Source organism: Pogona vitticeps, chromosome 1, assembly GCF_051106095.1.
Source record: "Pogona vitticeps strain Pit_001003342236 chromosome 1, PviZW2.1, whole genome shotgun sequence".
NCBI classification, from domain to species: domain Eukaryota; kingdom Metazoa; phylum Chordata; class Lepidosauria; order Squamata; family Agamidae; genus Pogona; species Pogona vitticeps.
The window spans coordinates 135,599,831-135,613,307 of NC_135783.1; the positions used below are offsets into that span (position 1 = coordinate 135,599,831).

Consider the following 13,477-nt stretch of genomic DNA (forward strand, 5'->3'; position numbering starts at 1 on the left):
GTGAAGGACAGCGCTGCTGAATTCCTTCCCCAAGCCCCTCTAGGATACAGATGCACACCCAGCAGGCAGTTGAACTGTTTAAGTATATAGTGTAACTTCAAATGCCTGTTTTACCTCTTTTCAAAACCCTACAGTGGCGCCTCGCTAGATGATGATAATCCGTTCCATTGAAATCGCTGTTTAGCGAAATCATTGTCTAGCGAAAAGCATTTCCCCATTGGAATACATAGAAACCTGTTTAATGCGTTCCAATGGGGAAGAATCGTCATTGTCTAGCGAACATTGGCCATAGGAAAGCCGCTTTGCAAACCGCCGATCAGCTGTTTAAATAGCTGTCTTGCGAAGCTTAGGCCCCGAAAACACCTGTTTTGCAAGCATGAAGGGAGCTGTCAAAATGTTGTCTAGCGAAAATTGGTTTGCAAAGCGGGGACCAAACATTGTCCAGTGAAATTCCCCCATAGGAATCACTGTTTTGCAAATCGCAATAGCGATTGCAAAAAGTCAATGTCTAGCGAAAAAACTGTCATGCAGGGTGACTGTCTAGTGAGGCACCATTGTATTATCCTGAATGGTTAACTACTGAAATATTTTTTGAAGATCGAATGCTGGAAGGTGTGCAAGTAACTACAGTAGCTACTAATCCTCCACCACTCTTCCAAAACCCAGAGATACATTTCAACCTGGGGTTACTATGTGCACCCAAAGGACAAGGGCTGTCTTTTAACTGAATTTTTTAAAAAAATTTCCACTAACGATATACCAGTGATCATCTTGGGTTTTCATGAAACATGCTGTCTGAAGTTTGCTTTATGCATGTTAGAGAGCATTTGAAGCATCAGAGGAACAGGTGAGTTATAAACCTCAATGCATCAATAGCATTAATGTGGTCCAAAGTAATCAAAATCCTCTTCCATCAAGGTTCATTCTTGGATCCCTTTCTCTTGTTTATATCACTGATAACTTATTAACACATTTTTCAGAGTTTTGAGAGGTAAAATATGCAAGAAAAGCTTGATGCCATAGTTATAGAAACTGCAGTCAAGGCAAAACTAGGTACAGTGGTGCCTCGCATTACGATGTTAATTCGTTCCAGCAAAATCGCTGTAGAACGAAAACATTGTAAAGCAAAATTAAAAAGCCCATAGAAACACATTAAAACCCGATTAATGTGTTCCTATGGGCTTGAAACTCACCGGCCAGCAAAGATCCTCCATAGCGCAGCCATTTTCGCTGCCCGTGCAGCGAGGAATCCGTCCCAGAAAAGAGCAGGCGGCCATTTTTTTTACCTGGCGGCCATTTTGAAACCACTGATCAGCTGTAGGAAAATTGTCATTTTGCGAGAATCTGTTCCCGAAGCAGGGAACCGATCATTGCAAAGCGAAATTCCCCCATAGGAAACATTGTTTTGCGATCGCAAAAACTTCGTCGTAATGAAATTTCGTCGTCAAACGGAGCACTCGTCTTGCGAGGCACCACTGTAATCTTATTTACACTGACTTTGCGAAGCATCTTTTCTCTCTACAGCATTGCAAGTGCACAATCCTGTCTTGGGAATCACATGACATTCAATGGCACTTTCAGGTGTATGTAGGATTGCAGCCTGAGTCTTCTTTAGCATTTCCAACAGTGTGTAGAATAAATTAAACTGATTTCAAGAGGAATAATTTTGAACTCGGAAACTGCCTTTGCAGATAACTGTCACTGAACTAAGCACCTTCAAACCACTAAGAAGCCTTCTTACTTGTTTCAATTATACTAATACAAGTAGCTTGACAATTAGATGCTAAAACAACATTTTAGGTAAGTCTCGTACTTCACAGCTGAACATGCTGGTCCATACTTAAATAACGAAGCATTTCTGGAATTATTGAATAAACCAGGCACAAATCTCTAAAATAAGTACAGTATTATGCAAAGTAAACTTCTCTGCAGAAAAAAAAATCAAGTTCTTTAAATGCGTAATTTTTATGCTGTTCTGCTGTAGGGGCTTTCTATTACAACAACTATTGGATTTAATTTGAAAGACTTTTGCAACTCCAGCAATTTTACAGAAAATTTTCCTAAGTTAGTTCCACCCTAAGGATTTACTATTAGAGTCTTCAGGTTTAAAAACACTTCCTCCTTCCAGCATGAGATACAAGACAATTAACAATTCACTAGTTTCTACCAGGTGACCGTGCCTATAAATTACACATTTCCTGTTGATAAAATTTATAATTTCACAAGTAGTGACCATGCTGATAATGTCTGTTCAAATCAAGTTTTCCTCAATAATTGTATTAACTCAAAGGTAAATACAATCCAAAAGCACCACAGATGATCCGCAAACTGAATGTGTTAGAAACCCAGATGGCTCACAAATCAATCCTAAGTGGCTGTAGTAGTTCATGTCATGTGCAATATATCCAGAAAAGGATCTGCCCAAAACAGCCACATGTGCATATGATTTGATTCAAGTATTCAATATCTAAAAAATTTTTTTTTTAAAAAAAAAAGCTTTCCAACCCTGGAAAAAACACCTTGCCAGTTTCTGAAGTCCGACATTAGTTAGACATGACATACTGGCCACTATCCACACCAATGGTTTGCAGAGACCGTCTTTTATTGTTCAACAAAAGCAAACCAAAATTAATCCATGTAAGATTACATGCCTGGACCATGTACAGAAGTGCTGCATGCCCAACACTTACATTTCTATCATGTCTGAAGCAAGTCTGCATTTAAGTTTAGATAGCCAAGCACTGGAAATCCTTGGCATATTTTGAGAAGTGTTAACACAGGCTTTTGTAATTTCAACATGCAAACCTTGCTCCGGGAGTCCCTGAATCTTTCTTTTCTTACTATATTGTGGCAAAAATGCTGAAGCCACAACGCAAGCATCAGACACGGAAAGTCAACACAAGGGGAACAAACCTGGCTCATGAGAAGACACACATCATATGGAAATATTCAAGATACATAACTAGGTTCAGTTCAGAGGAAGTGACAACCAGGTTCTTAGAATGTTGTCCGACCCAGCTTTCTGGCTGACATACAGCAAAGAAAACCAGCTACCCATTTATTTCAATATACTTTATTGCAAAACAATCAGGTCACAATACTACATCCAGACCATCCTGCCAAATAAACAAGCTACAAATGCTTGCTTGACAGTCAAGGATCAGTTTGCTTGAAAAGTGAATAAAAATCCATATAAAACAATATTCAAATAGTTTCCATAGGAACGAACATAGATAAATGTGACCCCCTTGTCTAACTGACTATTCCGTTACTTTTACACACACTCTAGTTTCTTGAAATGTTTAAAAATTCTAGCAACAATTAAGTTAATGGTCCCCAGAGCCCTAAAAAAAAATCCATTCCTAATGTCTGCAAGTTATCTAACTCCATATCTATACGTTAATGCTAGCTGAAGCACAAGATGCTGGATAGTGTTCAATTCCACTTTCCCAGGCACAAGACAGCGGCAAAGTGACATCCTGCTCTTCCACTTCGGCTTGGAAACCTTGCTCCTTTATCTGCTCCATCAACTGCCTAATAAAGGGGAAAAACAAGTCAGTGTTACAGATGAAATTTTCCATGATACCGTAGTTTCAAAGCTGGAGAAAGGAGGGTACAGGACATGGCTGAGAACACTCCTAGGCTGATCTTTCCCTTTTCAGATTCTGCATCAAAAAATCAAGAATGCACAAATTGCTCTGCTCTCCCTAACCAGAGGAGCAATCACCAGAACACATCTAGTCACTATAAGCCTTATTTGTAACGTTCAGACTTTAGCGTGCATTGTTCATGCACTTGATACTTTTTAAGTCATGCCAAATCTAGATTCTGCACTGTGCAAGTTTCTGTACTTCAAGGCACCTGCAACACAAAGTCCTAGGGAGAAACCAAATCTCTTCGTGGAAGTGCTAGTAGTGCACCACTGAACTGTCAAACTGCAAATGGGGTACATGTGGCATCAACGGATCCTAGCATATTCGCACAAGCTGCTGTCACCAGAAGAGAGTTCAGATGCTGGGTTGTCAAGAGCAGAGATCTAATGGTGTGCTCTTCCAAAGCAACTGATTTAAGACATTTCTCAAGGGAAAAAAATATAGATCATATCAAACTTAGCGATTTCTTTCAAGCCATGTGAGTAGTGAAAAGGACAATGAATTACTAACCATGATGGCCTTGACATTACGTAGTGTATTGTCGGCCTCTGAAATCCATTGAATGTAGAAGCAGCTGCCACAGTGTAGGCACCCATGTTTTCAAATAACATCCAATCCCCAACCTGCAACTCTGGCATGCTGCAGCGTTCAACTATGCGATCTAGGCCATCACAGGTTGGTCCCCATATGCTGCAGGAATAGTATCTCTCATCCGGCTTAGGTCTCTGAAAATAGTTTAAAGTGAAAACAGTCAGTACAAGAATCATGCCCTCCTTCCCTTACTATTTGGCATAAGCTAAATGTCCAGGAACAGTTGCCTAGAATACAAACAAGCTTCAGTTTAACTCATTTTTGTGCGTACATTATATAAAATGGCTACAAACAGAAGCATACCTTTTGCAAAACTGGCTTGACGTGCGCATGATCATACAGGATGCAGTTAAAAGACCCATATACACCATCATTTACATAGTACATAAGAGTTTTGTCATTCTGTTCTTCTTCATCTATTGGGAGAAAAAAAAAGAATATTGGGATATTGATTTGTTAGTTTTATTCATACATAGAAGGTAATGTTCTTGTTTCTGCCCTGCATCAAGACCAGGACTCTAAACCTCAATTATCTTATGTAGCCAATCACATTTTTTTAGCCAAAATCACACCACTTTCTATAACAGAGGTATCGGCAGATTAGGATAAGCCCAGCAGTCACAAAACACCAACATCTGCAGAAAAACCCTCCATATCATAAAGCCCAGTAACTTAATGTTGAGTATCAAGGAAAAACCTAACCACTTGGCCTGACTGAAGAAGCAGACTGGCATGGATGGAAACAGCCTTCATCCAGATAAGTCACTTCTTTGTTCACACAGAAGCTAAGCAATGTCCCCAGAAATGAAAGTCACAAGTGGCCCTCTGAAGTAAGTGGAGAAATCCAAAGGGTTCATCTATCTAGAAAACATCTGTGTTTCCACATGCCACACACGCACCCCAAGTATACAAGCAGCAGAGTGAAAAGTTCTTGCTATTTCTGAGCCTGTTTTTATTTAGTGTGATATTTAAATGCAGTTCACTGCCTCCATATTGCAGATTAGAAGGAGCCAGAGGTGGGAGAAAAATAAGATCAGACTCCGAAACACCAAAAGCAACTCATCTTGACATGTTTAACTAAAGGATGCACTGATGTCAGAATGTTCTTAAATCGTACTCAGATTGCTTATTAGGGCGTATGAAAACAAAAAGGGAATTCTAGGCAAAACAGGTCAGACTTTGAATAGCATACAGCCCTGTCACAGGGTCCAAAAGTGACAAACTCCCCTACTGCAGAGTGACCTGAAGCTGTAAGAAGCTCACAGTGACCACAGATTTCTTTTATTCCCAAACTGTGAGGTGAGCTAACAGTAGTATACAGCCCTGCATGCTGCTAACTGTTAAACCCTGTTACAGGCTGGCAGGGGGGGCGGTCCTAGGAAAGTTTACAAAAACTTTGCAATTTAATCCACTGTTCTGGGTCCACAAAAAGGCCCCTCCTCTCTGGCCAAACCAAGCACTCAACTACACACAAAAGTCTCACACTCTATTCAGTGACTTGCTTGCCAATTAGTTGCACTTTTAAACTGTATGTTTTCCTCATGAAGCAGAAAGCAACAGAATAACTCCTAGACTAGTAGTATGTCCCAACATTTTATTATGGCCCCCAACCATTGTGGCTATGATTTTTCATGGCTGAAGTTTCCATGAACTTAGCTAGCCCTTTAACTCAGGAAAATACACAAGCTGCTTTTCAGTAACTGCCCTCCATTGTCCTCATTGCACAGAAATCTTGCAGAAGAATACAGTGTATGCTCAAACATTCATAATCTATTGTATCTGCCAGTGCCCTAAGAACCATGAAACCTCAACACTGTCCCTCCACATATCAATTATCAGCAGTTTTGCTGCTACAAAGTTTTAGACTACAATTTGCTACTTACCATCAGATCCACTCTGCTCTTTTATTACAACTTTCTTTGCAATTATGTTAACAGCCAACGTAAAAGCTGATGCAACATAGTATCTGCCAGGCTCCGCAATAATTCTCACTCCAGAATCAGAGGGGAAATACTTGTCCAAAGCAGGATTGATTACGTTTGTTATCTTTTTAAAAAATGAGAAGAGAGACAATCATTGAGCAACATAAAAATGACACACAACTAGAGCTGCAACAAAAAAAAAAATCCTTTAAGTCATCCAATCATGTACAGTGCACATAAAAGTTTACACACCCGTTAGAATGTCAAGTGTCTGTGATGTAAAAAAACAAGACAAAGATAAATCATTTCAGAACTTTTTCCTCCTTTAATGAGACCTATGAACTGTACAACTCAGTTGAACAACAAACTGAAATCTTTTAAGTGGAGGGAAGTAAAAATAAAAAAACTGAAATAATATAGTTGCATCTGAGTGCACACCCTTAAACTAATACTATCAGTATGGCACATCCTGACTTGGCAATATTTGCCCACTCTTCTTTGCAAAAACGCTCCAAATCTGTCAAGATTGCAAGGGTGTCTCCTGTGCACAGCCCTCTTCAGATCACACACAGATATTCAATCGGATTCAGGTCTGGGCTCCTCATTAAAGGAGGAAAAAGTTTTGAAATGATTTGTGTTTGTCTCATTTTTTTACATTCCCCAACACTTGACATTTTAACGTGGGTGTGTAAACTTTTTATATCCACTGTATCTGCGTTTCCTCAACCAACTTCCTCCAAGAAAAATACTTTCCTCTGACTCCTATTACAAGAGACTGGGAACTCTGGAAATTGGTAAATACATGCCAGGCAGAAGAGGGTTTCAAACCAAACACAGTTTGGAAAGCTTCAGCTCAGTACCTTCCGAGTGTTTGTCCAGATGCATTAATCTGGAACCCTAATTTTGGCCACATAAGAACATCTGGTGCAACAGTTTCAGTGATGCCAATTATTCCACAGGGGACTGCAGAAATGAACCCAAATACAGGAAAAACTGAAAGCTTCCCATGTTCATGGCAGCTAATGTTATGCTAGTGCATAAGAACAGCTCAGCTACCTGATGGGGCTGTCTAAGGCTCAAGTTTGGGATTTTGCAAGCAAAACCAACTGTTTAACTCTTCTGAGCAGTTTTCTCAAGTTGAACAGTGGGGACACTGCAATATTAGCATTAAAAACACACTGTAGAATACCTCTGGGCATATTTCTACCATAGTTGTCACCCAGTACTTGATTTTCTTGCACAAAAAAATTTCAACTTGGAAATTAGGTTGTTCCTTTTTTTCAAGCATATCTCAAGTCAAAACTAAGTTTGCGTTTATAAGACTAGAAATTTTATTTCCTTCAAGAGCTACTACCGTTTATGCATGAACCCATTAACTGAATGAGCTCATTAAAGATATTCTCACTAGGAACTTATGAGACTTATGCCAACATCCTTGACAGTGTAATAGAACTGCTGAAAGCCACTCCCTGCCTGTCAGCTACAAGTACTAAAATATCATGTACAAATTAAGTAAGGTTAAAATGCAAATGTTAAATCCATACCTCTTCAAACTTCAATTTCGCATCTTCAGAGCCAGGAAAACCACCACCAATATCAAGCAGGTTCATGTTGAAACCAAGTTCAGCCTAAAATGCAAAACCATAAATTCATTAGTAACACATTAGTGGTACTAGTCAGTTTTTCTATACACCAATGGTTTTTGGAGACCTATGAATGAATGGTAAAATGATGTATGTAATTAAGCTATTATTCAAAGCATCCAGAGCTAGCAGTCTAATTTACCTGCTTTACAATGAATGAATCATTACAAGTGACACTTAACATTTTGGACTGCAGAACTAAGGAATTAAAGAACAATTTTAGCAATCTAGTTAGGATTATAAAAAGAAGTATGTTTAGGATATACTTACTCCCATATCAAAGACACAACGGGCATCAGAAATAGCTTGCACAAAGGTATCAGGATCTGTACAGCCACTTCCAACATGGAAACTAGAAAAAATGGCTTGAGTTTAGTAGGAGCTTTGTCAACTTTTGGCAAATAAACAGACAGCACATTTGCCTATATTTCTTCAACACAACTTTACTACTTACCTGACTCCAATGATGTCAAGATCAAGCTCTTTTGCTCGCTCAAGCAACAACCTGCTAGTTTTTAGTGTGGCACCAAATTTAACACTCAGGCGACAAACTGCCTTCGAGTCATCTGTTGCAATGCGCAAAACCAGCCTAGAAAACATTTTGGAAACCATCCTGAGAACACCTTCAAGCTTAGGCACTCTGACACATCATTTCACAAAACAATTTGATTTACTATGTCCTTTACATTAAACAAAACAATTTTAGATTTAAAAGTATTTTTAAACTGTTTCAAGGTAATCTGGGTGGATTTTTAAATATACCAATTTGCCTGGCTTGTGTCAATAATACAATGCCATTTCCCACCTCCCCCCACAATGAATATTTTAACACATTCTCAAACAAGCAGCAAAGTTCCTCTAGGCCCCTTGTATGCTCAGAAACAGAAAAACTTTTTTATTACAAACATTTCTTACTTTGCTTTTGGATGGGCTCTTGCAACTTTCATCAGCTCCACTTCACTATCAAAAGTCATCATCTGCACACCATTATTTGCAGCATGCTTTATCTGAGAAACTTGCTTACAAGGATTTGCATATATTATACGCTCAGGAGGCACACCAACACTCTGGACCAGCTGTATTTCAGTCTGGAAAACAACCGTCCATTAGTCTGTATACTATTCACTTCAAACACTTTGCCCAAAAGACAAACACATGGTTACTATTTAGATTTATAATCCACAGTGCTTAACCGAGCATTCAAAGGAAGCTACTTACTTTGCTGGCACAATCAAATCCTGCTCCAAGTGCAGCAAGAATCTTCACTACAGCTATGCTGTCATTACATTTAACAGCATAAAAAGGAGACACTCTAGGGAGGGCTTTGTACCACCGCAGATGCTTCTTCAGAACATCTCCAAGGTCAGCAATATAGAATGCATCTTTATCATCCTGAGGACAAAGAAAATATTCATCAGACAATATATGGCTGGCTATAATTGTACTTTGGGGCACCAATAAGCATAAATTTACTCCCCCCCCTTTTTTTGGCAAGTTCACAACATACCGAAGAAGAAACTTCATTTATTTTTTGATCTACAATGTCCTTTGCAGTAAAGCCTTCGTCGAGGAAAGTAAAATTGAATTCTTCACTACTAAAGCCATTCATTTTGCTTGATGTTCAGTTACACTGCCAAGATGATCTTTAGATGTAACAAACTGTAAATATAAAAGAACAAAAACTTTAGTCCTCCCTCCCATTGTGGTAAGTCAAGTGAAATATACAACAGCTTAACACACTTCAGCTAAGATGCAATCTGACAAGACAGAAACTTAAGTACTAAAAATGCATAAACATACGCCATACACTAAAACCATAATTGCCAGCTAGATAGTATATATATGCAGTTGCTCTGAAGGTGTTTAAATATAGCCCTGGCAAGCAACCAGGCAATGAGGAAAAGCCTAGCAGCCAAAAAAAGGGAGGGCAGAAAGAGTAAGTCAAGAACCTGCACTTACAGAATGAAGGCACAGCAATCAAGTGCACTAATTTCTGTGCACTGCTGGTGACAGCGTATTACAGATTTAAGGCTACAACCCTACTCATTATTGAAAGCAGTGGGATTAATTTCTGAGTCATTATCCTAAGAGTAGCCTGCACATGTCCCAATCCCACCGTCATGCCAAGTGAGTAACAACACACATTCTCACACAGCTTGCCAACTGAAAAGCAAAATTATGTGATGACATTAACCAGCAGCTACCTTGGGCTCTATGTCTGAAAGCCTGCCTGAAGACTCCTGCCTGCAGGGCATCTAGCCCACTATCCTCCCCAGTCCCAACAATGTAGGACAAGTGGCAAACGCAGAGATTCTAGGGACGTGGCCAGCACTGCTGGTGACAAGAAAGTGAGGGCAATATAAGAACAATCACTTTTTGTGCCAGCATTGCCTGTGAGTCAGCACTGCCTCTGCAACTTCTCCCATGGTACAACTGGACAAATAGAAGGCTGTGCCAAAATCCGCCATGGGAGATAAGAAGTAGAGAAAAAGATCTACAAGACACAGTCTCAAGAACACAACTGAAATGTATTTCTGCAAGATGACATTGCACATTTGTGTTTATTATCAAGGAGTAGAAAGTTGTAACAATTACTAACTGTGCCTGAACAGAGAATTCCTTGGCGGACAAACTACAAGTCTGAAATTCTTATTAACTTGCAGAGAGTCAATATGAAGGAATGGAGATGAGAAGAACCGAGACTGGCATCAGTATAACACATACAAGGGGTTTTAGTATTTTTTTTAACATTTCCCATGGTGAAGCTGCTAAACATGGCCTTAAAGAGTTTTTCCTGGTAACTGGCCTTTATTTTGATATTATTTCTTCACAACCAATGGAAAACACTGAAAAATAGTAATTCCACCAAAAAATCAAACAGAATATTAAACATCTCTATTAAAGGTATCTTTTAAAAAATACTGTTATCTTTGCAACAGCTATAAAACCTCTTTAGAGTCTTATTCTTAAGCTCTGCTAATGAGGCAGCAATCCCAGTCACACTGGAAAGCTTTCTCTGTTGTCAGTGATCTTCCAAATCCAGGTTGTCCCAATAGCCTGAATTCCTATGGTGGCCAAACTATGGTGGGTAAGCTAGTCTTCTCACTGCCTGTAAAAACCTGATTTCTTAGAAGCAAAATCTTCCTGGGCCGTTTGCAGGTCACTTAGCTAGTATAAAAGTGGGTCACAACTCAAAAAGAGGTTGGGAACTACTGCTATAGAGCAGCCATTCTCAACAGGGTCCATATGGGCCCCTGGGGAGCCCTGGCACATTTGAAGGGGGCCACAGACTGGAAACAATTCTTCACACACCAACTTATAAGGTTTGTTACATGACTTATACAATACTGATTCAGCCTAGAATTCTTTCATATTGTGTTTATGGCCTTATTTTTTTTAAAGAAAAGGTTTGTAGAATGGCTGCTGTAGAGCATCACTTGTATTTTTCAGATGCTTTCAGCACCACCACCAGCCACATCTACTATTTAATTCAAGCCTTACAGGTTAGTCAATGGGTTGCTATTAAGTATTGGTTTAAAAATTAATACAGTAAATAGGCCATATTTAGATTAAAAGGGTAAGGCCAATCATAAGCCTAAATCAGTTATCTTCAAATACTGTAATATAAATTTTAGCCATAGGTATCCACCTACTTTCCAGCAAGCAATTTTTACAGCAAGAACTGTGTCAGTTCCAGCTGGGCCCTCCTGCATGACTCACAGAATCCAGCCAGGGCCCTGACATTCTCCGACTGCTGCCTGCATGTCTCCTGGCGCTCTGATGGGGTTAAGCATCGGCTGCTGAGGAAGCTGAAACTATTTTCTCTCAAAGGTAGCCAAGTGCTACCCCCCCTCCCAACTTGGCGCAGACAGCTGGGCCAGGGTGAAGCACACCAGATTTTGCGTAAGAAGGGGTGTGGCAAAGAGGAAAAAACCAGGAATGCCTCTGTAGGATCTCTTTATCGCTCAGGGGAAGAAATATCAGAGGCACACGGCCAGACCCAAGCCAGGATCTCGGCCATTTGGGCTCCAACAACTCCTGCCGTCAGTGCCAGCTTTCAGGGCAGGGGGCAACTTTCAATTCCTGGTGACTAGCCAACTCCTCCTTCCCAGACCTCACCTGATCCTCAGGTGTCGCATTATTTTCTGAGGCATTCCCCCCCCCCCGCTGTCATTCCCCAAGATTCCTTTCTTCTTTCCCTGAGGCAGTCATCCTCTTTTCCCAGGCATCAATCATCCGCTGGGCAGACTAACTGGGCAGCGCATCCCCTGCAGCCTTGCCCACCTCAATAAAGGCAGGCAGGCAAAACGGGTGCCGCCTTCCCACGATCAAGGGCGCTCCCGGCCCTTCAGGCCAATCCACCACCCCGGACCTCGGCCAGGCGTCCATCCAGCCTTCCGGCGATCTTCCCCCCCCTCCAGCACCAATAAAGGCGTGACGAGCTGCCCCTTCACGTAAAGGGCTGGGGGGGGAGGAGGAGGGCGAGCGGGGAGGGGGGAAGGAGACCCCCCCGAGACCTTTCGAAGGGTTGTTTTAGGCTCCCCTGAGGAGGATGGGGTGAGGGGGCCCCCCCAGCAATTTCTGCCCATTTTGCTCCCTGTTCCTTCTTGCGCAAGAACATCCGGTGCGCCAGAAAATGTCGACGCGGCTAATAAATAAATAAAGAATAACAATAATGACGATACACCGCCTTCCAGGAGCCAGCCAGCCCACCGGGGGGAGGGGGCCTCCGTGGGCCGAGGGAGTCACCTGAGAGATCGCCGGTGGGGAAGAGGGAAGCAAGGAAAAAACAAGGAGAAAACCTGAAGGGAGAAACAAGGGCGAGCGAGGGCCAGGACCCCCCCCCTCTCCGCCCCAGCCCCAAGGGCCGCAGCGGCTCCCCCTCCTTCCCCCGTTTCCCTCGGTCCCTCCCTCGCTCCGGCCCCGGTCTCGCCTCCACGTGGCCGGTCGGCGGCCTCGGCCCAACCGCGGCCCCCCCCCGCCTCACCTCCTGGCGTGGCAGCGGCTTCTTCTTCCTCCTCTCCTTCCTCTGCAGCAGCAGCAGCAGCAACAGCAGCAGCCTCTTCTCCCCTGCGCGGCAGCCGGTGGGGATCGACGGGCGGGTCCCTGCGCTCTCACGCTCCGTTCCTTGGGCCTGGAAAAGACCGGCCAGAACCGGAGAAAGAGCCGGAACTCGCTGCCGCCGCCGCCGCGCAGGCTAGGGCCGGCTGCTGCTGCGGCTGCTGCTACAGATACTCCCTTCCCCTCAGCGAGCGCGCTGACAAAGCCTCGCCGTCGCCGCATTGCCGGTATTTATAGACCGCGCGTCACCATGACAACGGGCCAGCTCAAACCAGCCCCGATCGGCTGCGACCGGGCCATGCCTTTCCCCCAACAGCCATTATGACGTCAGGCCGCAGAGGTGGCGAGCGCGGCATGCCGGGCAGCACAGTCCACCTTCGCCTCCCCCTTCCCTCCGGAGACAGGCCGTTTGGTACAGTCCTGAGTCCCTCCCCCTTCGGCTTAGGACACTTGACAGGGCCCGCGGGCGGCGGCGGCGGCGGCGGGAGGGGGGCGGAGGAGGAGGCAGGAGGGAGGGAGGGAAGGAGCAGCAGGTGGACTTTGGCAGGAAAGAGGTCGGAGAGGTAGCTGTGTTGGGCTGTGCAAGTGTTATAGGTAAATAACAACA

The 13,477-nt window shown here is 42.7% G+C and overlaps 1 protein-coding gene across 1 annotated transcript; it reads right to left on the bottom strand.

The window, feature by feature from the left end:
* Window positions 1–3,057: 3,057 nt before the first annotated feature.
* On the bottom strand, window positions 3,058–12,939 carry ODC1 (ornithine decarboxylase 1). Its single transcript, XM_073001544.2, has 11 exons — window positions 12,797–12,939; window positions 9,317–9,468; window positions 9,028–9,201; window positions 8,725–8,897; window positions 8,264–8,398; window positions 8,080–8,161; window positions 7,711–7,794; window positions 6,128–6,290; window positions 4,548–4,660; window positions 4,164–4,378; window positions 3,058–3,534 (listed from the first exon to the last, which is right to left on the bottom strand). The coding sequence occupies exons 2-11, from the start codon at window positions 9,416–9,418 to the stop codon at window positions 3,393–3,395; spliced, it is 1,383 nt and encodes a 460-aa protein (XP_072857645.1). The 5' UTR covers window positions 9,419–9,468; window positions 12,797–12,939; the 3' UTR covers window positions 3,058–3,392.
* Window positions 12,940–13,477: the final 538 nt, after the last annotated feature.

Excerpts from the sequence above, each read along its gene's own strand:
- ODC1 (XM_073001544.2), bottom strand. The coding sequence starts at position 9,418 with ATGAATGGCTTTAGTAGTGAAGAATTCAATTTTACTTTCCTCGACGAA. Across the intron at positions 8,898-9,027 it reads GATTTGATTGTGCCAGCAAA|ACTGAAATACAGCTGGTCCA; the intron begins GTAAGTAGCTTC and ends GTTGTTTTCCAG. Across the intron at positions 3,535-4,163 it reads GTAATGTCAAGGCCATCATG|GCAGTTGATGGAGCAGATAA; the intron begins GTTAGTAATTCA and ends CCCCTTTATTAG.